A 26,933-nucleotide genomic window follows, 5' to 3' on the forward strand; every position below is an offset into this window, starting at 1 on the left:
AAAGAAGCCGGCACACCTCATCACGTACTCCAGCGGCGGCAGAGACACCCAAATCGACTACTGGCTAGTCCGAAGACCCCATCTCAGCCTAGTCACGAACGTAAAAGTCATACCATCAACCAATATTGGCCCTCAACATCGGCTACTTGTGATGGATCTCCGACTCAACCTTGGCCAACGACGACGAAGAACACCAACCACGACGGTGGAGAAGATCAAGTGGTGGCGCCTCCCTGAGGGATCCAATTTTTATCCATTCATGTACCAGCTACTGGCTTTTTGCTGTTATGTTCTCATATCGCGTGAGAGTTTATTTGCCAGGTGTCAGAAGTCTAATAATGAATAAAGTTCAGGATATGCTTAAAAACTCACCTCAGTATAGCCGTCATCAGAAGGAAGTGCGCTTCACTGACTCATCAACTTGTCTCAGGCTTTCCACAAAGTTTCACAGTTGACCTTAAAGTAAGATGCTGCAAGCTTACCTTGCAGTGTATTACTTTTTAAGGTCTAAAGACCTTAAAGTGCGCTATAGATTGAAGTGATTTGAACTGACAACAGGGCTAATTCAGCACTTCAAGTTAACATCAATAAAAGTTTTTAAATTTATTCTGATTTCCGTTTGTTTTCATTGCCTGTGCTATCTGTTATTTAGTTCAAATTGTGGGTAGATAATGCTGTGCTGTCATGTGACCTGTTCTCTCATGTGTGCCTTTCTCTTGTTTTGTATGTATTTCTCGTTTGTTATTTATTCCTATTTTATTCCTGCAATTGGTATGGAATTCATTTTTTTTTAAAAATGATCAGTGTTTTGAAATTAGATGTGATGAAGATGTGACCTTAATTTACAAAATCAACATCATGTTGGATTCAATGAGACATGAAACTAGTGCATGAAACAGGTCTCAGTAAATGTTCTCATAGACTGCAATACACTGCCCCCTGCTGGTCATTATAAAGTCTGCAGATGTCATTTGACATGAATGTCATATTTGTGAAACAAAATAAAGGACTCTGTAAAATAAATGAAAATCAAATATTTATATACAGAATATTTATGTACAAATGCTGAAAAAGACATTTGAACAAGATGCACACCCAGTAAAATTAAAAAAAAAAAGAAAAGTCAGTTTTATCATGTGACTATCATGCTGTCATTTCTGCACAATGCACTTTACACCAGATCAAAATAAAACACTGTGAGGTCGTTCTAACCGGAAGCCCAGAGAGCTTCGACAATGCAGCACAATGCCCTGAAGCATCAGCATCAAAATATACTTCAAGTACCAAAAAGTACTCATTGTGCAGAATGCCCTATTTTTGAATAGCTGGACATTTTAATTACTTTATCACCAGCTGTGACTACAGCTGATAATCAACCATGTTTCATAGGGATGTGACTACATTTAGAAATGTCACGCATTTTTAGGTATAAAGCAAAAGATGCAATGAAATAAATAAGCTATCACATATTAATCCAAATGAATTCACTGAAATACATCTGCACATTTCTGCAGCCTGACTTATTACACACGTGAACACAGTACACATTTGTTTACTGCAAGCTTGTTTCAGAGATGTGATGCAGTTAAATCTGTATGCGTCTGTTTCCTTGTAGTGTTAGTAGAGATGGTGAACCTGACACAATCCTGTGTTTGGTGTGAAGGAAACCAGTTAACAGCCGGTTTAGTAAAATTCTCTTGAACTCATGGAAAACTCATCGTCGTCTCGAAGTGAGCAGCTGAAGCGTCCCGTGTGATCAGAGGTCCTCGTCGTCCTCGCTCACCATGACGTCGAGCTCTTTGTCTTTCCGTACGACGCTCTCGGTGATGAACTCCTTGTGCTGCTCCTCCAGCTCACGCAGCTCCGCCTGCAGGCGCTCCAGGTGGAGCACTCGCCGGTTCCTCAGCAGCCGGCTGGGGAATGGGTTCGTGTCGTTGAAGGCGATGCTGGTCAGCTTCCTGCATGGACACACGCAGGTGGAAAGGACTCGATCACCAACACAGAGGAACTGGAAACTGATCAGCTTGAGTGTTTCTGTTTTATGCTGCTTGATACTTCAGGTACTGCAGTTTGAGCAGGAAATACTGGACTGACTGGACCACATGTATCCGAGAGCTGCAGATACTTAAAAATCTTTAAATCGTTGTTACTGTGATCAGGGAAATTTAAACTTCTCACAAAATTTCAGTAAAAAGGGTTTGAAGCTCAAAGATTCAACAGCTACATCCGCTACACTTCTGAGAGTGTAACAGCTCGTAGATTAAGGCGGGTGGAGGCGAGTGCGTACCTGGCATTGGAGACGGTCTTTGTGAAGAAGCGTAGGTACTGGTAGATCTCCACGCTGTCGTGAATCTTCAGGATGTCGTCCTCTTTGTATTTGAACAGAGCCAGAGTGTATCTGAAGATCACCTGCAGCACAGACACGCATTTCATAACAGGACACTCACGCCACACAATTAATTGGAAACTTTGAGGAGGTGAGTCATAAAATTACTCTTTCAGTTGTGGTGCAGTTGGGCCCTTTACTCATTACAGCTCTGATCGATTTCCAATAAGCCACTTGGTTCCTCAGTTGCCAGATAATATTAACTTACTTGGTAGTTGAGCTTTAAGTTTAAATTAAACTTTTGGGTTGGATCTACGTGGCTGAAGCTGTTGTCAGCATTTATCCCTGTGTGGTATATATTTCTGTGTCTGAACTGTGATTTTATTTCCTGAGACAAACGATGTAAAAGCTGTGCTGCATTTGTCACATTGCAGAAACAAGCCCAAAGCCATTGTCCCGCTCATCGTCTGGATTTACGCTGCTTGTGGTAGACTGTGAGGTCGTTACTAGAATGATCTGCTTTCCCACTCCTATTTCATGTCACATGACAGTTCCCCATGCTTAGTAAACAATGTCTTATTACTCCTAAAATGTAAATAAAGACATCTAAAGGTCAAAACAAAATCATTTTTGTTTCCATGGACACTACTGTGGTGCATTCAAGTGTTGTCTGCATTTCTGTCATGGTGTGTTCGGGTGTATGGTACCTTGGTACCCTCATACAGGAAGGCGTCCCACAGAGGCATCAGGATGTCGCTGGGCAGACTCTCCACAAAAACCACCAGGAACCAGTTGAAGGTGACCAGAGAGACGTCAATGTTGTGATCCTCAAAGTGAGATGCCAGGCGAGGAAGCTTCTCCGCCATGAAGTCCTTCAGCACGCGCTGGTCCGCCTGAGCACAAAGACTCACAGAGATCAGCCTCACTGATCACTAAAACAGATCACAGCAGGCAAGCAGGTGAGTGTGTCTGCTGACCTGAGAGGCCACCAGATTCTTGGTGTAGTAGTCCTGAGGCATGATGGCTTCCACCACTGCCACCAGACACCAGAAGGCGTCTTCGTCACTTTGGAGGACCAGCAGAGCGAGGGCCGCTAACCTGTGGACATTCATGGAAGGTGAGGTTCTGCCTGGAAGGCGGGTCCACATAAGAACTCAGATATAAAATTTATACTTTTGTTCTGACCTGTTGAGTACCTGGCAGTAGCCAATGGCAGGGTTATGCCCGGAGAAGGCCAGAAGGATGCGGCGGAGCTGCTGGAGGGCGGGGCTGGAGGGCGGGGCTGGACGGCGAGGAGAAGTGCTGATTGGTCGTCAGGGTTCGGTGAAGGTCCAGCTGGACCTGCCTGGAGGCAGGATTAGGAGCTGTCCGACTCTTCTCACACAGCTGGAAACAGAACAGGATTACTGAGTGCTCGCCAGCATTCCCAACAGGAAGGAGGAGGAGCCACCTGTGCTCAGGTGCGGATAAAGCACTCTCTCTCTCTACAGCTGTACCTGCTGATAGCGTTGCATGTGGCACTCTTGGCTTGTCAAAGTTCTGGCTCGGACCAAACAGCGCCACACTCTCTGCCGATACTCCCGAGGGACGCCTTCACGCACCAGAATTTTGAGCTCAGGTGAGATGATGAAGTCATCGTCGGACCTGCCTGCAAGGTACTGAGCCCAGCGGCTCAGCAGGGAGTGCTCCAGACCCTCCTACAGAGACAATGATGTATGATATAAAAAGAGGATAACCATTATCTGTTAAGCATTATGTTACAATTTAACATAATGTAAAATTGTAACATTGTAAACATAATGTTACAATTTTACATTATGTTACAGTTTAACATCATATAAAATTGTAACATTATGTTTACAATGTTACAATTTACAAATTGTAACATTGTAAACATGATGTTACAATTTTACATGATGTTAAATTGTAGCTGTTAAGGGTGGTGAGTTAGCGAACCTAGACGCGGACTTCTCGTTTAAGTTGAACAGTGTCTTTATTTACAGTGAAGCCAAAATCAATCCACAGTTATCCACAGTGCAAGTCCCTTCAGTGCTCCTCTCCCCGTCTCCCCTCGTGTGTCCACAAAACTCCCTAGAATCAGTGAAGTGTCCCCTTCCGTCTCTCCGTCTCGATCGCGTCCAGGCTTATTAGGCAGCTCAGAGTGGCAGCACTTACGGGTCGGAGGTAACAATCGCAGCGGAGAAAAAGCGGAGCGAGAGAGGAGAACAAAAAAACACACACACACAGGTCGACCGGTCGGGGCACCGTCCGACTCTGACAGTAACATAATGTAAAATTGTATTATGTTTACAATGTTACAATCCCTACCCTCACCTATGGCCACGAGCTGTGGGTAGTGACCGAAAGAACGAGATCGCGTATACAAGCGGCAGAAATGAGCTTCCTCCGAAGGGTGGCTGGCCTCTCCCTTAGAGATAGGGTGAGAAGTTCGGCCGTCCGGGAGGGGCTCAGAGTAGAGCAGCTGCTGCTCCACATCGAAAGGAGCCAGCTGAGGTGGTTCGGGCATCTGACAAGGATGCCCCCTGGGCGCCTCCTGGGTGAGGTGTTCCAGGCATGTCCCACCGGGAGCAGGCCCCGGGGCAGACCCAGGACACGCTGGAGAGATTATATCTCTCGGCTGGCCTGGGAACGCCTTGGGACGCTTGAGCGGTCAGCAAAAGTCGACTTCCCCCATCACCCACTCATTCACAAAATTTCCCTCGGGCCGTGAACAGGTGATATAGCAATCACTATTACTGACACCACGTGACCCAAAGCTACGCCTATCCACAACATTCCGGCCCCTAATTATTACATTTTTACAGTAATAATTACACATCCAACACCATAACTCACAACACACACTTCATCATATCACAGACACCCAGTGAGACAACATAACATACTCAAAAGTCCACCAAAGTTATTTTCTCATGTCTTCTCTTCTTTTCTTCTGTCTGCACATGGTCAGTCAGTCATAGGCCAGAGGTTACCAGCACTTAGCCTAAATATAGTCAGTCTGATGTACATCTCATAACATTAAAGTCAATTCAAAGTTAGTTATGTCACACTGTGTCAAAAATGTCATAGTCATGGGTCAGAGGCCTCCTGAAGAAGGCATATCTTTGTGATGGGTCTGCACACATGGCTGGTTGGGGTCTTAATCCAGACCTGACGCACAAGCCCCCTTTCATCTGGTGCAGCTCCGGTGACTCTCCCAATGAGCCAAGAACCACGAGGTGCAGAATCATCCACTATAAGGACCACATCTCCAGGAACAAAGTTACGTTTAATCCTTCCCCATTTCTGGCGCTCTAATTCTGTGACTGGGACTCTCTTTGCATATCCTCTAGATATAAGATCTGTCATGAAGGCAGTGTAGTCTTTATGAAAGTCTTTATCTCTGATGAACCTTTTCTTCAAACCTAAGGCTCGTTGCTCAATTGCACAGTTGTCAGGCATTCTTATGTCTCGGTCTTTTAGTGGCAGGGCAATGCTGTAGTGCCAATCCCCCAAAGTCACCATCTTGCTGGCCAATTCCAGGAACTTCAAGTCTTCCTTTGACAGCCCCATCTGTTCATCATTGCTGCTCTCAGGAAAATCCATCTTGAACTGCTGTTTCCATAGCTTGTCCAGTGTGACAGCAGAAACTCTGTTGGCGGTAACTGTTGCCAAACATCCTGGCCTTCCACAGCATTCTCGATTAAGTGGCCCATTCACAGTCCAGCCGAGCACAGTCCTAATGGCAAAGGGTCCATCACCTACACTCCGGATGACCTCCAAAGGTTCTAGAGCTCTGGGCATATTCATGCCAATCAAAAGCTCAACATTGGCCTTAATTTCTGGCAAATGAACATGCTTCAAATGTGGCCAGTCAACCAGGTCCTGTTGATTTGGGATGTTACCAATATCTACAGGCATTTTATGCTGAGTGAAGAGGTTAGGCATATCACAGTACATGTCACTGTCCAATCCAGCAACTTCAAGTTCAGGTACAATGAAACTGTCCACCACTTTCTCCTGTCCCATGGTGCGCAGGAGAATCTTTGTCCTCCTCCCAGCAATATTCAGCTTGTCCATAAGACCCGCTGTACAAAAGGATGCTGAACTCCCTTGGTCCAGAAAGGCATACGTTTCCACTATTCTTTGACCTCTCTTTGATTTTACTTTAACTGGCACAATGGCAAGCTTACAGTCCTGTTCACCGGCCCCAGTAAGACCACTAGTCTGGATCGTAACAGGAATGTTATCTGCCTCATTATTAGGTTTGATTTCATGTACAGTGTAGTGTAAGCATTAAAAGATCATAAAAGGAAACACTAACATTTATGTGAAACTAATTGTAATAAAAAAAATGAACAGGTGCTTTATAGATTTAAAAGAAAGAATCTGAAAACAACACTTTTTTGGTCTGAGTGATCAAAGTGGAAAACAGAACTGATGTTCAAGAACAAACCATAGCTGCACTAATATTACACATCTCCATTGTTGTGGTGAACAGACATGTTGCTTTTAAAACCACATGCAGTGTGTGACCGTGACTGTTCACTGAGACCATGAACGCCACTTCGCTGAAGCCTTCGCCTTCTTCTTCTTCTTCTAAATTGGAAGCAGAAGGAGCACGAGCTGCTTTGATCTACTGAAAGGAAAAAGCAGAATATCTGAGTTGAAACCAGTCAGCTGAAACCAGTAAGACAGGAACAAATTCAATGCAGTGTCTCAGGTGGCTTAGCCTGTTACAACTGTTGATACAAGCTAAATACAGTTAACACACAGTGTCAGGGAGCTCCAGTGTGGGAACTAGTGGCTTTAGGTTTGTAGTCATTTAACTTTCATCCCTTCATTCATTTAATTCAGGAGGAAGAAATGTCAGGTGGGTGCAGGCTGGTTACATGCATTTGGTCCCATGCTGTCTTTAACTTGGTTCACTTTATGGCTGGGCTGTATGTGGGCTTATATCATGTTACTTGGGCAGGAGTTCCTGTCCCCTGTTAGACTTAGAAAGTTTCTCCATAAGTAGAGCTTCTAACTCTTCTAGCACATCTGTGGCTGACAGTTTTTTGGTGGCTCTTTTTACCCCACACTGGTTGTGAGTGTGTAAATAGCCCCACTAGTTATTTTGGGTTGCAGTTAACTTGGGAGGAAGAGGTAGGTCTGCCATGACTAGATGAATAACAATTATCTGGGATACATAAATTTCATAATGCATGCATGTATCTCTATAAACCTGCCTGAGGGCTGCCATTTTTTACATTCAGTTATTTCTTTGTTGAATCTAAATAATGAATGTGTTACAGTTAAACTGACACTGATCAGTGTAAATGGCTCATTGGGACACAGAAACCTTTAAATTAAACCCTATCACCTGATATCGAGTGTCAAACAATATCAAAGCTGTAAAAGCTGTTTACAGTCAGAATTTATAAAACTATGATTGTAAATAAATTCAAACAAGTGAGCTTTTCTCTTTGTGCTGAATATCAACACTGTGATTTCTTAGACTGTAAGCTTTACTTTAGCACAACCAGTTGTAGAAGCTGCCACTCCAAATGTCTTTTGATAACAAGAAAAAAATACCTTTTCAGTCCACGGCCTGAAGTTCTTCTCCGACATCTTCTGCCATCGGCTTTGTCTGCTGGTTTGAAGACAATAAACCACAAAAAGATGATTTAGTCACTTTGTCTGCGTCATGCAGCTCGAATGTGTCGTGTAACGATGTTGAATAGCTGTCGTTATCCCTCTGCTGTGTCAGTAGGATTGTACTGTACAGCATCTCATTGATATGTGAGGAATGCTAATGTAACACGATAACAGACTTACATCATTAAAACATAAAGGGCAGGAGATATTTAGATATTTTTATATTTATATTACATTTTATAGCTGACGGATATTACTAAATAGATAGAATTTACTAAATAGCTGGATGAACATGAAAAATATGACTATAATAACAAATGACCATGAGAGCCAGTAGAATTAATTCAACTGGACACTCAAAAGACGTCCTTAAATGCTCTTTAAGTGGCGGAACAGATGAACAAACAGTTAATCGCTTACTTGAGATGAAATCTGCTCAGCTACTTTGAAAACAGCTTCTAACTGGTTCATCCTTTAACAGGATGACTGCTCAGGGGTAAGGCCATCATGCAGTCCAGCAACCTTTATGGTTCTGCTTTGATTCACCAGGAACTATTAGGGAAACCTTCCAGCGCCTCCTGTGAAAGACACAGGCATAAACACACAAACATTTATTAACATGTTCCACAGTGTTCCAGTTTGATTTTCTCATCCTGTGGACAACAACGTACATGGATGCAGGTTTATTGTTAACTTTTGTAAGGTTTATTTAGTGAACATATCCAGCTGCAGCTCCACTGTGATCCTGAACTGGATAAGCACTTAAGAAAATGTGTCAATAAATGGACATACATCAACTTACTATATTTATCCAAACAGACGGGACCAATAATGCTTCACTGAGTTAGAGACTTTAATGTCTCTTCTATGTAAGAATGTCTCGTGCTGATATACCTGCAAACTTGACAACAAAGGTTTTTCAGACTGCATGTAGCTCTATGTCAGCTCACACATTTACATTTATGTCACACTTATTTCTGCTTTCCCATTTTATAATTATTACTTACATTTTGATTAGATACCTTGAGTTTGTAAATGATCAGATTACATAATTGGAATAAAATGTATCCAATTCAAGGTTGCGGGAGGATGAAGCCTATCCCAGCTGATACAGGACAAAGACAGGCTGCCAGTTTATCGCAGGGCTAACACAATATGTGTAACAGAAAATCCACTTAAATGTTTGATATTTCTTATAATAATCATAATTATGACTATTATTTAAAGGTTTCTTTATAAATACATTTTGATTTTTTATAACCTCTAAAATATAAACCTGAGCTGTTTCAGATTCTGACCTCTGACCTCACTGCAGCTCCCTCTTGGAAGTATGTCTGCTTCTTGTCCCCAGTGTTGACCACCTGCCCTTGATATCACGTACTGTACCTGAGGAACAAAAAAGGACAAACACTTGCCTTCATTTAAGAAGTACATTCATACAGAGGTAATCTATGGAAACACACTAGTTCAACCTTTGGGAGAAATCAGTTCCTGTGAAACATTTCTGTAAATTAACATCATATGGAGAATGAATGAAATGAGTTCTTCCGGTGACTCAGCAGTCAAACACTGACAAATGAAATCTAGTTAAACTATTAAGCATATTTGCTCTTCTGAAATCTGTGTTAAACAACAACAAACATAAATTAGTAACAAAAATACAGCTGAGTAGATATTACAAACCACCAGCAGCCATAATGCTAAATTTTAATCTTCAAATGTTTCTGAGCCGTCTTCAACCTGCTTTTAACACATTAAAGTCCCACAGTCAATGCAGCCTGACTCAATCCTAGATGTTCAGCACACAGAGGTACCGTTTGAAGTTTAGTGTTAACCTGAGTCACTGATCATTTGCAGTATTACAGAGTCTGGCAGTCTTTGCATGATGTCCACGTCACTATAAGTTTCTAGCTGACTCTCAGGTGTGCCAGCAGGAAAGAGTAATAATAACCTGCATCCTGAGGTTTGTCATGCAGGATTAAATTTACAGTGGCTTTGTTCACACAGCTAGGATTGTATTTTACACTGACCCTGGGTCAGTATAAGTATCATACAGTTTAAACGAAGCACTGAAACTTGCACATATTTATTACAGATGCACTGAAGCTAATCGAGATATTTGCTGTCAACCTGTGGCTGCGATTAATCACTTTACTGAAAACTTTATTAACTAGTAACTTCATCAGTCATGACAGAAGCTAATATTTCTGTGCTAACATCGTTTAACCAGTAACAGCTTTCCTCCAATATAAGCTAACGTTTACACCGTAACTTTAAGCTAGCACCATAAAGACGGTAAAACACGTAATAATATCTACAAATGCATCTTAAAGCTCTTATATTAGCACTCGGTGTATTACTAACATAACCACATTAACATTACTGACACTCGCTGACTTTTAATAGTCATTCTATAAATGCTGTCCGTTTAAATGGTCCTGTACCTGTACACACTGCATATCCACCGGATTCCAGCCAGAGTGGATTCTGGAGTCTTCCACGCTCCTGTTAGTGATCCTCCATCTGGATGGATGAGAACAACCTTCTGAACAATCTAGCAGGTCTCCTTGGGGGGCACGTCTCCCCACCCCCCAAGCGAGGGCCGTGGCACTGAAACTGCCGGCTGAGAGAAGGCTTGAAAAAAAAGGACATTTATCATTTCTTCTTCGGCCACCTTTTTTTCTCATCGTTTTTCCAAAGTACACATTAAGCTTCTTCTGCAATAACACACTAATTACACATGGAAACCTACCTACTTCTTTCTTCATCATAAACAATTACACTTTCTGTAAAGTGCTTTCAATAAAACAGAAAAGAAAAGTGTGTTTTGTTTTGTTTTTTTATTCAAGATCTGTTCACATGTACTTAGCAAAGGTGAGTACACAGCATGAGGAAAGCCAAAAGCAAAGAGAGCGTATGAAGGTAATATTGAAGTAGGCTTCGTTTTGAAGTGGTGAAAGGCAAAGGCATGAGTGTAAGGTAATAAGGGGTAATGAGAGAGATGAAGAGCGGGCGGAGGACTTGGCTCGAGCAGGAAAAAGCAAAAAGGAAATGCGAGTGCGTTTCCCCGCCCCCCGCGCAGGGCCGTGGCAGTGAGTTCGTGGGGGGTTCGAACTGGCAGAGTTCTGTAGCAGAGTCCTCGCCACATGTCATAAGCCAAACGACCGGCCGAGGGAATACTTAAAAAAAAGGACATTTATCTTTTCTTCTTCGGCCACCTTTTTTTCCCATTGTTTTTGCAAACTACACATTAAGCTTCTTCTGCAATAACACACTAATTACACATGCAAACCTACCTACTTCTTTCTTCATTACAAACAATTACACTTTCTGTAAAGTGCTTTCAATAAAACACAAAACAAAAGTAGCTTTTCTTTTCTTTTCTTTTTTTTATTCAACATCTCTTGATTGTGATTTTCGGGTAATAAAAGCTAATAAGAGAGATGTAGAGCGGGCGGAGGACTTGGCGAGAGCAGGAAAAAGCAAAAAGGAAACGCCAGTGCACGTCTTCCCGCCCCCCAAGCGAGGGCCGTGGCACTGAAACTGCCGGCTGAGAGAAGGCTTGAAAAAAAAGGACATTTATCATTTCTTCTTCAGCCAGCTTTTTCCCCCATCGGTTTTCCAAAGTACACATTAAGCTTCTTCTGCAGCATTATCACACACTAATTACACATGGAAACCTACCTACTTCTTTCTTCATTACAAACAATTACACTTTCTGTAAAGTGCTTTCAATAAAACAGAAAAGAAAAGTGTGTTTTGTTTTGTTTTTTTTATTCAAGATCTGTTCACATGTACTTAGCAAAGGTGAGTACACAGCATGAGGAAAGCCAAAAGCAAAGAGAGCGTATGAAGGTAATATTGAAGTAGGCTTCGTTTTGAAGTGGTGAAAGGCAAAGGCATGAGTGTAAGGTAATAAGGGGTAATGAGAGAGATGAAGAGCGGGCGGAGGACTTGGCTCAAGCAGGAAAAAGCAAAAAGGAAATGCGAGCGCGTTTCCCCGCCCCCCGCGCAGGGCCGTGGCAGTGAGTTCGTGGGGGGTTCGAACTGGCGGAGTTCTGTAGCAGAGTCCCCGCCACATGTCATAAGCCAAATGACCGGCCAAGGGAATACTTAAAAAAAAAGAACATTTATCTTTTCTTCTTCGGCCACCTTTTTTTCCCATTGTTTTTGCAAACTACACATTAAGCTTCTTCTGCAATAACACACTAATTACACATGCAAACCTACCTACTTCTTTCTTCATTACAAACAATTACACTTTCTGTAAAGTGCTTTCAATAAAACAGAAAAGAAAAGTGTCTTTTGTTTTGTTTTTTTTATTCAAGATCTCACATGTACTTAGCAAAGGTGAGTACACAGCGTGTTGGGTCTGGGCCTCTTTGCTTAGGCTGCTGCCCCCGCGACCCGGCCTCGGATAAAGCGGATGAAGATGCATGGATAGATGGACTGATGTTCCAATTGTAACATTATGTTTACAATGTTACAATTTCACATTATGTTAAATTGCAACATAATGTAAAATTGTAACGTTAAGTTTACAATGTTACGATTTTACATCATGTTACAATTTAATATAATGTAAAATCATAACATTAAGTTTACAATGTTACAATTGTAAATATAATTTACCCAATTAATTCTGTCATAACAGAAGTATGACTTCTCTGTGTTATTAATCCGTATTAATATTGTAGGGATATTAATATCCCTACAATATTAAGCATCAGACTTTATCAAATTTTCTAAAAACTTTTTTTGTTGGATAGTGTAGCGCAGCTGGATAGTGTAGTGGTAATACTACACATCTTTGGAGTCGCACGTTCGATTCCCACCAAGTATCCAGTAAGGGTCCTGGCTAGACCCCTCATGCTAACCAAAAATCCCTGGAATGGTGCGGCTACGTCTGCAGTCTCTCCGCTTGAATTTAGAGCTTGCTTGTTTGTTAAATGTATTATTTACTGTTTTTAGTTTACTCCATGACGGGGCTGGATATCGGGCGTCCTGCACCACCCATCCGGTCTGGAGCATAGCGAAACCATTTCTGCACTGTTTGAACGAAGGTGAACTCAGAAACTGCCCCCACCTGCTGAGTCAGGCCATCTAAGACAACAAAAAACCCCAAAAACAAACAAACAAAAAAACAGTAAAAAAGAGGGGTTCAATTAGAGTTCAAATATGAATAACCTCTCGCCAAAAGTCTTTAACAGCTAGAAAGCTGGCAAACTACTAAGCTGATCAACATGAAAGGCACAAGGTGGAAATCAGCAAACTGCTGCCTCACTTTGTTCACCTGTGCTCTATATTTCATGGTCCGGTTGGCTGCAGGACCAAACATTTGGCCTTACACCTTATTTCTTTATGTTTTGCTTCCAAGGTGCCAGACTTGTAGGTAACTTTTTACACTGACATGACCTCAGCAATAGTTTCCAGTCTTTCAACTTCCTTGGGCTTTGGCTGCTTTTTTACTCATTTTCAGTCCAGTCCTTCTACCTGACCATTTTCAGAGAACTCTAAGGAGCTTGGGGGAAAAAAGCAACCGGACTTCTTTAACTTTTTTGAAGACGTTTCGCTTCTCATCCCAGAAGCTTTTTCAGTTCACTGAAGCCTCATAAGAAAGTGACACAATGACATTTAGATAATAAAACTCGCCAAAAATGCACCTTAAGAACACTGTCTCTTTAAATACCCTCTTTTGCTTGGTCTGCTCCTTATTTTTTCTCATTTTTTCTTACTTTGGAGGACCAGCAGAGCGAGGGCCGCTAACCTGTGGACATTGATGGAAGGTGACGTTGTGTCTGGAAGGCGGGTCCACATAAGAACTCAGATATAATATTTATATTTTTGTTCTAACCTGTTGAGTCCCTGGCAGCAGCCAATGGCAAGGTTGTGCCAGCCAGCAGGATGCTGCTGAAGGGCGGGGCTGGAGTCTGAAAGTAAGAGCTCGTTTAGACTCTATTCTGTGAACAGGCTTGCTCCCACGAATATGTGAATTCATCTGTAAAAGAGTTTAACTCTAATGCACCTGTTCCTCCTGCTCCCTGCTGCAGGGCGGCCTGTTGGACTACGAATGCCAGTGCGGAGCTAAGAAGATCAAAGAGGAGCTGTTGTTCTTGAACCTGCCAAAGTGAGTAACCTCAAATCGGTCCCCAAAGGCCTCAAACCACCACAGTTCAGTCGGTGTCAGTTTTGTTCATGTCATGTCCTCCTTGCGTCTTCCTTTGAGCCTCTCCTCTTTGTCTCATCTCTTTCAGTGTGCTGATCCTCCATCTGAAGTGGTTTACGTTCACTCCATCGTTCACCGTGGAGAAGAAGAACAGCCCCATTGTTCTGACACAGCAGCTGGTGATCAGCCAGGACACAGCCTTTACTGAAGAGGTAAGGGAAAAGGCACACCATTCATTTCAAGTATGGATGGAGCCCATTTCTAAGCTAACGGGTGGTGCCGCTGCCCTCTCCCAGTAAACTGCTCGCTATTTGTTGGTCAGCGTGATCAGTCGTTTGGGCTCCTCAGCTTACAGCGGTGAGTGGGTGCTTTCAGACACATGTGCTGAATGCAGGTCAGCTTTGAAAGTTTATGAGACGTTAATAAGTGCGCCTTCTCCTCTCAGGACATTACGTCTGTGACGGCGTTCACCAGATGAGCGGAAGAGACGACGTCACAGACAGCCGGCTCACGTACGATGACGAGTTGGTCTGCCAGACCACGTGAGTCTGTGTGTGAGCAGCGGCAGAGAACAGCTTACCTGCTATTCTATAAAAGACAGGTGACGTCTCCCAGCAAACAGTCAGCATGTCTGTGCAAATATTCAGTGTAACTTGTAGAAAAACCCTCACACTCAGTTTATTTGTGTTTTTCTTTTTCTATTTCTTACTTTCTTTGCCGCACTAGAAAGGCAGCAGAGTCGGGACTCAGATCTGCAGCAACACCTTCATTGTTATTGTTATTATTGTTGTTAGTACTCTTGTTGTTATGATTGATATTGTTACTGTTATGATCAGTTTTATTATTATTATCATTATTAATTTTTTAATACATTTGTTTATCTTTATTATTATTAGTAGTAATGTTGTTGTTTATGTTGTTATTGTTATTATTATTACTGGTATTTTTGACATTATTATTATTATTTTGTTGTTATTGTCATTATTAGTAGAAGTAGTATTAGTTATATCATTTTTATATCAGCCTGGAGTGAACAACATGAAAGCATGGATCCATCCTCCCTCACATTCACAATTCAGGCTGCTGGTGTAATCGTGCGGGGGATATTTTCCTGGTACACTTTGGGACCTTTAAATGCTACAGTCTGAGTATTGTTATGACCACAGTGTACCCTCTTCTGATGGCTGAAAGTAAAAGGGGGTCCAGTACCGGTTCCGGTACCAGGCCTACTGACAATTTAACATAATGTAAAATGGTAACATCGTAAACATAATGTTACAATTTAACACAATGTGAAATGGTAACATTGTAAACAGAATGTTACCATTTAACATAATGTGAAATGGTAACATTGTAAACAGAATGTTATCATTTAACACAATGTGAAATGGTAACATTGTAAACAGAATGTTACAATTTAACATAATGTAAATGGTAACATTGTAAACATAATGTTACAATTTAACACAATGTGAAATGGTAACATTGTAAACAGAATGTTACCATTTAACATAATGTAAAATGGTAACATTGTAAACAGAATGTTACCATTTAACACAATGTGAAATGGTAACATTGTAAACAGAATGTTACAATTTAACATAATGTAAATGGTAACATCGTAAACATAATGTTACAATTTAACACAATGTGAAATGGTAACATTGTAAACAGAATGTTACCATTTAACATAATGTAAAATGGTAACATTGTAAACAGAATGTTACCATTTAACACAATGTGAAATGGTAACATTGTAAACAGAATGTTACAATTTAACATAATGTAAATGGTAACATTGTAAACATAATGTTACCATTTAACATAATGTAAAATGGTAACATTGTAAACAGAATGTTACCATTTAACACAATGTGAAATGGTAACATTGTAAACAGAATGTTACCATTTAACATAATGTAAAATGGTAACATTGTAAACAGAATGTTACCATTTAACATTATGTTAAATATAACTAACGGATTTACTTTACCAAATGGACCATCCCGGCCTTGCCGTATTGGTCTATTTGATTCACCTTTGTTTTTATTGTTTATTTTATTTTCACTTGCTACACATAGGACAGACATGACTGGGGGAAAGAAAGGGGAGAAAGAAAGAGGGAAAGAAAAACAGCAGGGAAGAGGAATGGTGATAAAGGGCAAAAAACAAAAACCAACAAAACAAACAGACAAAAAATATATATATCAGTCACTTCAACTCAAAGAAGTCCAGACGCTTTTCTTTCCAAGCTCCTTTGACTGACTGTTAGGACAACTTATTTATTGCAAGCATGCAGTACAAGAATAACTCGATGTTTCTGACTTTGCATTACGAATTGTTTACCCACTGACAAACATTTCAACTGAAATTAAATTAAAAAACAATTTGTGGTAACCTGATTTTAATTCAAAAAGAATCATTAACAACACTTCTTGTAATGGTGTCAAAGTCAGCCCAACTTTTATTTTCAAATGCAAAAAGTAAAAGAAAATGAGCCAACATACTGGACACATATAATTGTCAATATAATTGTTTATAAACAATTATACTGTCATCATTGTTACAGATATGGAAACTTTATTAACAATTTGTCCAAGTAAAAAAATGCCCTGCTAATTGTTGGGGTTTTCTCTCCTCTAGCCCTTTCCTTTAAGCTCTTCTTTACATCCCCCCACCCCCACCTTTTCTTTTTTCTTAATAATATAACAATAAAAACAATTGGCTGCATTTTAAATGTGTCAGATCAATGTCTTTATTCAAGAATACAAGAAATGGTAATAGCTGCATGTGTGTTTGTGTGTGTGCATAATATGCATACTTTACTTGTTGGATCCAAATCCCACAAGGAATCAAATAAAACAAGAAGACAAACAAAAACAAAACAAAAATATATTTCTCTCCCTTCCCAGGTCAGGTTCACAAAAGCATTGCAGCTCTTTATTCCTCTTGTACAGCTCCAGAGTCTGTCAGCCAAAAAGAAACTACTGAGGTTCCAACACCCAGTGTTTCTGTAAACACAGATGAAAATGAACAGTCATCCACATCTAAAAGATTTGTAGATTCGAGGGACCGGTATAATACATCTAGTACATCTTTGTTTAAACCTCAGAACACAAAAAGGGAACAAACCATTGTATACAGATTTAAAAGTGCGCAAAGCAACGAACAGTCACCCTCTGAAACAGCTGAGGTTATCACAACCATTGTTTCTGTAAATACACAGGAACAGTCACCCACCTCAAAAAGATTAGTATATTCAAGGGACCAGTGTATCTACTCTGGTCAAAAGAATCCATGCTTCGTACTGATGTCCACAATTCTTTTTTATTCCTCTCACAATCATGGAGCACCGTGAAAACTAGAAACGAGTAAAATAATATCAATAGCACATATGACATCCATCTCAGCCACTTATTTCTTTTCACAAGATGCACAAGTGCTTAACAAATAACAGCATACCGTATTTTCACGACCATAAGGCGCACTGTGCTAAAAGGCGCAGTCTCAGTTATGTGTGCCCTTACTGTATTTAACACACACATAAGGCGCACTGGACCATAGGGCGCATACAAGTACCGTATGCGTATTTAAAAATAAAGCGGGAGCAAACGTGAATTCGGTACCTTACTCACATTTCTATTGCCGGTAATCGTCATCATCAACAACACACAAGCATACAAGTGTGCATATTTAAAAATAAAGCAGGAGCAAAACTGAGTTTGGTACTCACATTTTTATTACCAATAATCGTCATCATCAACAACACACAAGCATACAAGTGTGCGTATTTAAAAATAAAGCAGGAGCAAAACAAAGTTTAGTACTCACATTTTTATCATCAATTAAACCCATCGAAGTCCTCATCCTCTGTGTCTGAATTGAACAGCTGCGCTAAATCTCCATCACACATGCCAGGTTCACTGTCTTCACCGTCAGAGTCACTTTCCGTGCCGTGCGGCTCCTCGGAAACGATGCCGGCTTTTGCGAAAGCTCGAACAACAGTGCCAGCAGACATGTTAGCCCAAGCATCTACAATCCATTGGCAAATTGTGGCGTAACTCGCCCGGCGCTGCCTTCCACTCTTAGTGAAACTGTGGTCTCCACCGGTCATCCATCGCTCCCAGGCCGCTCGCAGCCTTACTTTGAACGGGCGGTTCACACCGATGTCCAGCGGTTGGAGCTCCTTTGTCAGGCCTCCCGGAATGACAGCAAGCTCACAGTTCATTTGCTTCACAAGTTTTTTCACATCGGCTGTGAGATGGGCACGCATAGAGTCACAGATCAACAGCGATGGTGATGCGTGGAAAAAACCACCTGGTCTCCTTACATACACCTCCCTCAGCCACTCCTTCATCATTTCCTCATCCATCCAGCCCTTTTCATTTGCCTTAATGATGATTTCTGCTGGAAACTTCTCTTTAGGCAAAGTCTTTCGCTTAAAAATCACCATAGGCGGCAGTTTCTGTCCATTAGCATGGCAGCCAAGCACAACAGTAAAAGAAGACTTTTCATACCCCGTTGTGCGTATCGCTACCGTGCTGGTCCCCTTCTTCTCCACAGTGTGACTCACCGGGATGTCAAAAGTGAGCGGGACCTCGTCCATGTTTGTGATGTGGCTGGGCTGGATGTGTTTGTCGCCGATGTGTTTGCTGCAGTAGGAGCGGAAGATGGCCAGCTTTTCCTTATAATCCGCTGGAAGTTGCTGCGCTACCGTAGTCCTGGTCCGGATGGAAAAATGGCACCGTTTCATGAAACGAAAGCACCAAGACGGACCTCCTTGGAAATGTTCAATGTTCATCTCTTCAGCAAGTGAAACCGCTTTTAGCCGAATGGTGACCGTCGAAACGCTTCTCCCACTCGCTCTTTGCTCGATGATCCACCGCTCGAGTCTTTCCTCCAACTCGGGCCACCTCGCCTTATGTCCGCGGAAACTCAGCTGCGTTTTCTTGACCTGCCGGAGCTTGTTTTCCAGCTTCCTCCATTTGCGAACCATCGATTCGTTTATCTTAAATTCTCTCGCCGCTGCTCGATTTCCATGTTCCTCCGCGTAGCTGATGGCCTTCAGTTTAAACTGTGCTTCGTAAGCGTGTCTCTTTGCCATTTTCAGGGTTGTTAAAACAACGATGTCCTGCATAATGCACATACCTGTTCTTTTATACAGGTATGTGCGATTGTCCCGGTATATACGATCAACGCCCACACTTCACCCTTTAACGTTCTCATGGTGTTCTCTACTACGTCCTCCTTACAACACATAGGGCGCACTGCGCTATAGGGCGCGCCGTACTTTTTGAAGAAAATCTAAGCCTTTTAAGTGCGCCTTATGGTCGTGAAAATACGGTAATGTTTTTACCGTGTACGCCTTGTAAAACCAGTAGTAGAAAAGTTGTAGATTCGTGCTCTTGTGGGGGAGACGTATGTTATCCACCACCTCGATAGCTAGCCGAGAGTTCGAGGGTCACTAGAGCCGCCGAGAACGCATGAACTACTTACGGTAGGACGTTTTGCCAAAGTAAGACGTTTTGTCAGAACACCGAGTCCTCAGGAGGATGCAGCCCATGAATTTGGACACGATCTCAGATGCACTTCTGGTGTTGTCATGGCAACCCACACAAACATTTCAGCGTCAGCTACAATGAGGCGGAGCCCTTACTGGGACACTGAGCTCAGGTAGAGTGAAAGACAACATTTTTCCGCATCCAAAACAGCAGCGCTGTTCCTGTGACCTCTAGTAAAGCCTCTACTTGGGAAAAGGGAGTCTTTCATCAAAGCATCCTGCAGAAGTTGAATAAAAATATGCAAATGTTTAAATGATGCAACTTAATGAAGGCTGACAGCAGTTGTACTATTTTACATTGCAGCGAACAGGGGTGACCATTATTTTCAACGTTTTTACAGCATTTTTCACATTGAAAGTGAAATAATATAAATAATGTCTCAATTAAATTGCGTTAATATTTAAAAATACAAAAACTACAGCTTTGTTCACAAGCCAATAAAAATGTACTTGGGCCAGTGGTAAATGAAAATAACACTTATTCAGCACCTGGTTGTTGCGGCTGCATCAGGACACCAGATGTTCAGCCTCCATCCTGTAGGCAGACTTATCCCCGTCTGAGAGGAGTCCAATAATGGTGGTGTCATCTGCAAGCTTAATTAATTTGACAGACTGGTGGTTGGAGGTGCGGCAGTTGGTGTACAGGGAGAAGGGCATAGAAGAAAGAACACAGCCCTGAGGGGAGCTCGTGCTGATGGTCCGGGAGTCCAAGACATTCTTCCCCAGCCTCACTGGTTGCTTCCTGTCCGTCAGGAAGTCAGTGATCCACCGGCAGATGGGATCAGGCACATTCATCTGGGAAAGCAATCCTTGAAGAAGGTCTGAAAGGATGGTGTTGAAGGTAGAGCTGAAGTCCACAAACAGGATCCTAGCATAGATTCTGCAGGACAAAGTGTAGGGCCATGTTGATGGCATCGTCTACAGACCTGTTGGCTCTGTATGCAAACTGCAGGGGGTCCAGGAGGGGGGCCGTGAGGGTCTTAAGATAGGAGAGAACCAGGCGCTCAAAAGACTTCCTGACCAGATGTCAGAGCCACAGGTCTGTAGTCTTTTCGTCCAGTGATCTTTGGCTTCTTGAAAGCTATATATGATATAAAAATTATATAAAAACTGTTAATCAGCAAAAGAAATGATATCATAGTTCTTATAAAGAAAGCCTCTATCAATCAAACACCAGCAGTGTAGCAATGTTGTTCACTTACACTGTATATAAAACACTGATTTTGGCTACATCCAGTTTTTACTGTATTATAAACATTTTTTACCATGAAGAGTAAAGTGTTTGGCATTTTTGTCATTGTTATTGAGCTCAGAGATCAGGCCCAGCCCAGTATCTACCTGGTTATGAGCAAGGAGCTGGAGGTGATAACTCAACAATAACCAGGCCATGCATGCATGGATGGATGCATGGATGGATCAGTTTGTAGGCTGTGTGTGGTCAGCAGCAGGCTGCTGGGTGTGGACCAAGAGGGAAAGCCCAGCATGTGAAACCCATCAGCAGAAGGCCAGAACAAAGGTGCACAGACAAACGCAGCCCAGACACTCAGGCAGGACGAGTAAAATAAATGGCAGCAAACACAGTATGATGTGGTAAAATGTGCTTTCTTTCACAAACAGATAGCACAAACAAGAATCACAAGAATCTCCTTTGTGGTTCTTGTTTTTCTTTTGAGTACATTAATAAAAAGTTGAAATAAAGTGGCAATAAAATTCATGCACTGAAGACCACACGAAACCCTAATTCACCCTACTACCTGTTGCCTTCACATTCCATTTGCATCCCTTGTCCACAGAATCAAAAATGACCCTTCTTCGCTAAAGATCGAACATAAAGCAATTGCATTTTAAATGGAAGCCCATTTTGCATTAAGAAACACTATCAGCAATCAGAAATTGTGTATATCAGAGTTCTCTGTTTTTACTGTCCTGAAAACTGCATTAATTCAGTGGATGCGGTTAGGTTCAAAACAACGTAATATAAGAGGGCAACCAATTCAATCTAAGAGGGATCCAATTTTTATCCATTCATGTACCAGCTACTGGCGTTTTGCTGTTATGTTCTCATATCGCGTGAGAGTTTATTTGCCAGGTGTCAGAAGTCTAATAATGAATAAAGTTCAGGATATGCTTAAAAACTCACCTCAGTATAGCCGTCATCAGAAGGAAGTGCGCTTCACTGACTCATCAACTTGTCTCAGGCTTTCCACAAAGTTTCACAGTTGACCTTAAAGTAAGATGCTGCAAGCTTACCTTGCAGTGTATTACTTTTTAAGGTCTAAAGACCTTAAAGTGCGCTATAGATTGAAGTGATTTGAACTGACAACAGGGCTAATTCAGCACTTCAAGTTAACATCAATAAAAGTTTTTAAATTTATTCTGATTTCCGTTTGTTTTCATTGCCTGTGCTATCTGTTATTTAGTTCAAATTGTGGGTAGATAATGCTGTGCTGTCATGTGACCTGTTCTCTCATGTGTGCCTTTCTCTTGTTTTGTATGTATTTCTCGTTTGTTATTTATTCCTATTTTATTCCTGCAATTGGTATGGAATTCATTTTTTTTTTAAATTGATCAGTGTTTTGAAATTAGATGTGATGAACATGTGACCTTAATTTACAAAATCAACATCATGTTGGATTCAATGAGACATGAAACTAGTGCATGAAACAGGTCTCAGTAAATGTTCTCATAGACTGCAATACACTGCCCCCTGCTGGTCATTATAAAGTCTGCAGATGTCATTTGACATGAATGTCATATTTGTGAAACAAAATAAAGGACTCTGTAAAATAAATGAAAATCAAATATTTATATACAGAATATTTATGTACAAATGCTGAAAAAGACATTTGAACAAGATGCACACCCAGTAAAATTTAAAAAAAAAAGAAAAGTCAGTTTTATCATGTGACTATCATGCTGTCATTTCCGCACAATGCACTTTACACCAGATCAAAATAAAACACTGTGAGGACGTTCTAACCGGAAGCCCAGAGAGCTTCGACAATGCAGCACAATGCCCTGAAGCATCAGCATCAAAATATACTTCAAGTACCAAAAAGTACTCATTGTGCAGAATGCCCTATTTTTGAATAGCTGGACATTTAATTACTTTATCACCAGCTGTGACTACAGCTGATAATCAACCATGTTTCATAGGGATGTGACTACATTTAGAAATGTCACGCATTTTTAGGTATAAAGCAAAAGATGCAATGAAATAAATAAGCTATCACATATTAATCCAAATGAATTCACTGAAATACATCTGCACATTTCTGCAGCCTGACTTATTACACACGTGAACACAGTACACATTTGTTTACTGCAAGCTTGTTTCAGAGATGTGATGCAGTTAAATCTGTATGCGTCTGTTTCCTTGTAGTGTTAGTAGAGATGGTGAACCTGACACAATCCTGTGTTTGGTGTGAAGGAAACCAGTTAACAGCCGGTTTAGTGAAATTCTCTTGAACTCATGGAAAACTCATCGTCGTCTCGAAGTGAGCAGCTGAAGCGTCCCGTGTGATCAGAGGTCCTCGTCGTCCTCGCTCACCATGACGTCGAGCTCTTTGTCTTTCCGTACGACGCTCTCGGTGATGAACTCCTTGTGCTGCTCCTCCAGCTCACGCAGCTCCGCCTGCAGGCGCTCCAGGTGGAGCACTCGCCGGTTCCTCAGCAGCCGGCTGGGGAATGGGTTCATGTCGTTGAAGGCGATGCTGGTCAGCTTCCTGCATGGACACACGCAGGTGGAAAGGACTCGATCACCAACACAGAGGAACTGGAAACTGATCAGCTTGAGTGTTTCTGTTTTATGCTGCTTGATACTTCAGGTACTGCAGTTTGAGCAGGAAATACTGGACTGACTGGACCACATGTATCCGAGAGCTGCAGATACTTAAAAATCTTTAAATTGTTGTTACTGTGATCAGGGAAATTTAAACTTCTCACAAAATTTCAGTAAAAAGGGTTTGAAGCTCAAAGATTCAACAGCTACATCCGCTACACTTCTGAGAGTGTAACAGCTCGTAGATTAAGGCGGGTGGAGGCGAGTGCGTACCTGGCATTGGAGACGGTCTTTGTGAAGAAGCGTAGGTACTGGTAGATCTCCACGCTGTCGTGAATCTTCAGGATGTCGTCCTCTTTGTATTTGAACAGAGCCAGAGTGTATCTGAAGATCACCTGCAGCACAGACACGCATTTCATAACAGGACACTCACGCCACACAATTAATTGGAAACTTTGAGGAGGTGAGTCATAAAATTACTCTTTCAGTTGTGGTGCAGTTGGGCCCTTTACTCATTACAGCTCTGATCGATTTCCAATAAGCCACTTGGTTCCTCAGTTGCCAGATAATATTAACTTACTTGGTAGTTGAGCTTTAAGTTTAAATTAAACTTTTGGGTTGGATCTACGTGGCTGAAGCTGTTGTCAGCATTTATCCCTGTGTGGTATATATTTCTGTGTCTGAACTGTGATTTTATTTCCTGAGACAAACGATGTAAAAGCTGTGCTGCATTTGTCACATTGCAGAAACAAGCCCAAAGCCATTGTCCCGCTCATCGTCTGGATTTACGCTGCTTGTGGTAGACTGTGAGGTCGTTACTAGAATGATCTGCTTTCCCACTCCTATTTCATGTCACATGACAGTTCCCCGTGCTTAGTAAACAATGTCTTATTACTCCTAAAATGTAAATAAAGACATCTAAAGGTGAAAACAAAATCATTTTTGTTTCCATGGACACTACTGTGGTGCATTCAAGTGTTGTCTGCATTTCTGTCATGGTGTGTTCGGGTGTATGGTACCTTGGTACCCTCATACAGGAAGGCGTCCCACAGAGGCATCAGGATGTCGCTGGGCAGACTCTCCACAAAAACCACCAGGAACCAGTTGAAGGTGACCAGAGAGACGTCAATGTTGTGATCCTCAAAGTGAGATGCCAGGCGAGGAAGCTTCTCCGCCATGAAGTCCTTCAGCACGCGCTGGTCCGCCTGAGCACAAAGACTCACAGAGATCAGCCTCACTGATCACTAAAACAGATCACAGCAGGCAAGCAGGTGAGTGTGTCTGCTGACCTGAGAGGCCACCAGATTCTTGGTGTAGTAGTCCTGAGGCATGATGGCTTCCACCACTGCCACCAGACACCAGAAGGCGTCTTCGTCACTTTGGAGGACCAGCAGAGCGAGGGCCGCTAACCTGTGGACATTCATGGAAGGTGAGGTTCTGCCTGGAAGGCGGGTCCACATAAGAACTCAGATATAATATTTATACTTTTGTTCTGACCTGTTGAGTACCTGGCAGTAGCCAATGGCAGGGTTATGCCCGGAGAAGGCCAGAAGGATGCGGCGGAGCTGCTGGAGGGCGGGGCTGGAGGGCGGGGCTGGACGGCGAGGAGAAGTGCTGATTGGTCGTCAGGGTTCGGTGAAGGTCCAGCTGGACCTGCCTGGAGGCAGGATTAGGAGCTGTCCGACTCTTCTCACACAGCTGGAAACAGAACAGGATTACTGAGTGCTCGCCAGCATTCCCAACAGGAAGGAGGAGGAGCCACCTGTGCTCAGGTGCGGATAAAGCACTCTCTCTCTCTACAGCTGTACCTGCTGATAGCGTTGCATGTGGCACTCTTGGCTTGTCAAAGTTCTGGCTCGGACCAAACAGCGCCACACTCTCTGCCGATACTCCCGAGGGACGCCTTCATGCACCAGAATTTTGAGCTCAGGTGAGATGATGAAGTCATCGTCGGACCTGCCTGCAAGGTACTGAGCCCAGCGGCTCAGCAGGGAGTGCTCCAGACCCTCCTACAGAGACAATGATGTATGATATAAAAAGAGGATAACCATTATCTGTTAAGCATTATGTTACAATTTAACATAATGTAAAATTGTAACATTGTAAACATAATGTTACAATTTTACATTATGTTACAGTTTAACATCATATAAAATTGTTAACATTATGTTTACAATGTTACAATTTACAAATTGTAACATTGTAAACATAATGTTACAATTTTACATTATGTTACAGTTTAACATCATATAAAATTGTAACATTATGTTTACAATGTTACAATTTACAAATTGTAACATTGTAAACATGATGTTACAATTTTACATGATGTTAAATTGTAGCTGTTAAGGGTGGTGAGTTAGCGAACCTAGACGCGGACTTCTCGTTTAAGTTGAACAGTGTCTTTATTTACAGTGAAGCCAAAATCAATCCACAGTTATCCACAGTGCAAGTCCCTTCAGTGCTCCTCTCCCCGTCTCCCCTCGTGTGTCCACAAAACTCCCTAGAATCAGTGAAGTGTCCCCTTCCGTCTCTCCGTCTCGATCGCGTCCAGGCTTATTAGGCAGCTCAGAGTGGCAGCACTTACGGGTCGGAGGTAACAATCGCAGCGGAGAAAAAGCGGAGCGAGAGAGGAGAACAAAAAAACACACACACACAGGTCGACCGGTCGGGGCACCGTCCGACTCTGACAGTAACATAATGTAAAATTGTATTATGTTTACAATGTTACAATCCCTACCCTCACCTATGGCCACGAGCTGTGGGTAGTGACCGAAAGAACGAGATCGCGTATACAAGCGGCAGAAATGAGCTTCCTCCGAAGGGTGGCTGGCCTCTCCCTTAGAGATAGGGTGAGAAGTTCGGCCGTCCGGGAGGGGCTCAGAGTAGAGCAGCTGCTGCTCCACATCGAAAGGAGCCAGCTGAGGTGGTTCGGGCATCTGACAAGGATGCCCCCTGGGCGCCTCCTGGGTGAGGTGTTCCAGGCATGTCCCACCGGGAGCAGGCCCCGGGGCAGACCCAGGACACGCTGGAGAGATTATATCTCTCGGCTGGCCTGGGAACGCCTTGGGACGCTTGAGCGGTCAGCAAAAGTCGACTTCCCCCATCACCCACTCATTCACAAAATTTCCCTCGGGCCGTGAACAGGTGATATAGCAATCACTATTACTGACACCACGTGACCCAAAGCTACGCCTATCCACAACATTCCGGCCCCTAATTATTACATTTTTACAGTAATAATTACACATCCAACACCATAACTCACAACACACACTTCATCATATCACAGACACCCAGTGAGACAACATAACATACTCAAAAGTCCACCAAAGTTATTTTCTCATGTCTTCTCTTCTTTTCTTCTGTCTGCACATGGTCAGTCAGTCATAGGCCAGAGGTTACCAGCACTTAGCCTAAATATAGTCAGTCTGATGTACATCTCATAACATTAAAGTCA

The 26,933-nt window shown here is 42.3% G+C and overlaps 2 protein-coding genes across 2 annotated transcripts; both read right to left on the bottom strand.

The window, feature by feature from the left end:
- Positions 1 to 1,756: 1,756 nt before the first annotated feature.
- Positions 1,757 to 3,474, bottom strand: LOC146638235 (TBC1 domain family member 2A-like). Its single transcript, XM_085366947.1, has 4 exons — positions 3,304 to 3,474; positions 3,034 to 3,219; positions 2,288 to 2,409; positions 1,757 to 1,958 (listed from the first exon to the last, which is right to left on the bottom strand). Exons 1-4 carry the CDS (start codon positions 3,472 to 3,474, stop codon positions 1,757 to 1,759), a joined length of 681 nt encoding a protein of 226 aa, XP_085223073.1.
- Positions 3,475 to 23,215: 19,741 nt separating this feature from the next.
- LOC146638236 (TBC1 domain family member 2A-like) lies at positions 23,216 to 24,933 on the bottom strand. The gene is made up of 4 exons (XM_085366957.1): positions 24,763 to 24,933; positions 24,493 to 24,678; positions 23,747 to 23,868; positions 23,216 to 23,417 (listed from the first exon to the last, which is right to left on the bottom strand). Exons 1-4 carry the CDS (start codon positions 24,931 to 24,933, stop codon positions 23,216 to 23,218), a joined length of 681 nt encoding a protein of 226 aa, XP_085223083.1.
- Positions 24,934 to 26,933: the final 2,000 nt, after the last annotated feature.

The sequence above is a fragment of the Diplotaxodon limnothrissa genome, linkage group LG2 (genome assembly GCF_057381915.1).
Source record: "Diplotaxodon limnothrissa isolate DT_005_m linkage group LG2, D_limnothrissa_male_GT1.1, whole genome shotgun sequence".
Classification (NCBI taxonomy): domain Eukaryota; kingdom Metazoa; phylum Chordata; class Actinopteri; order Cichliformes; family Cichlidae; genus Diplotaxodon; species Diplotaxodon limnothrissa.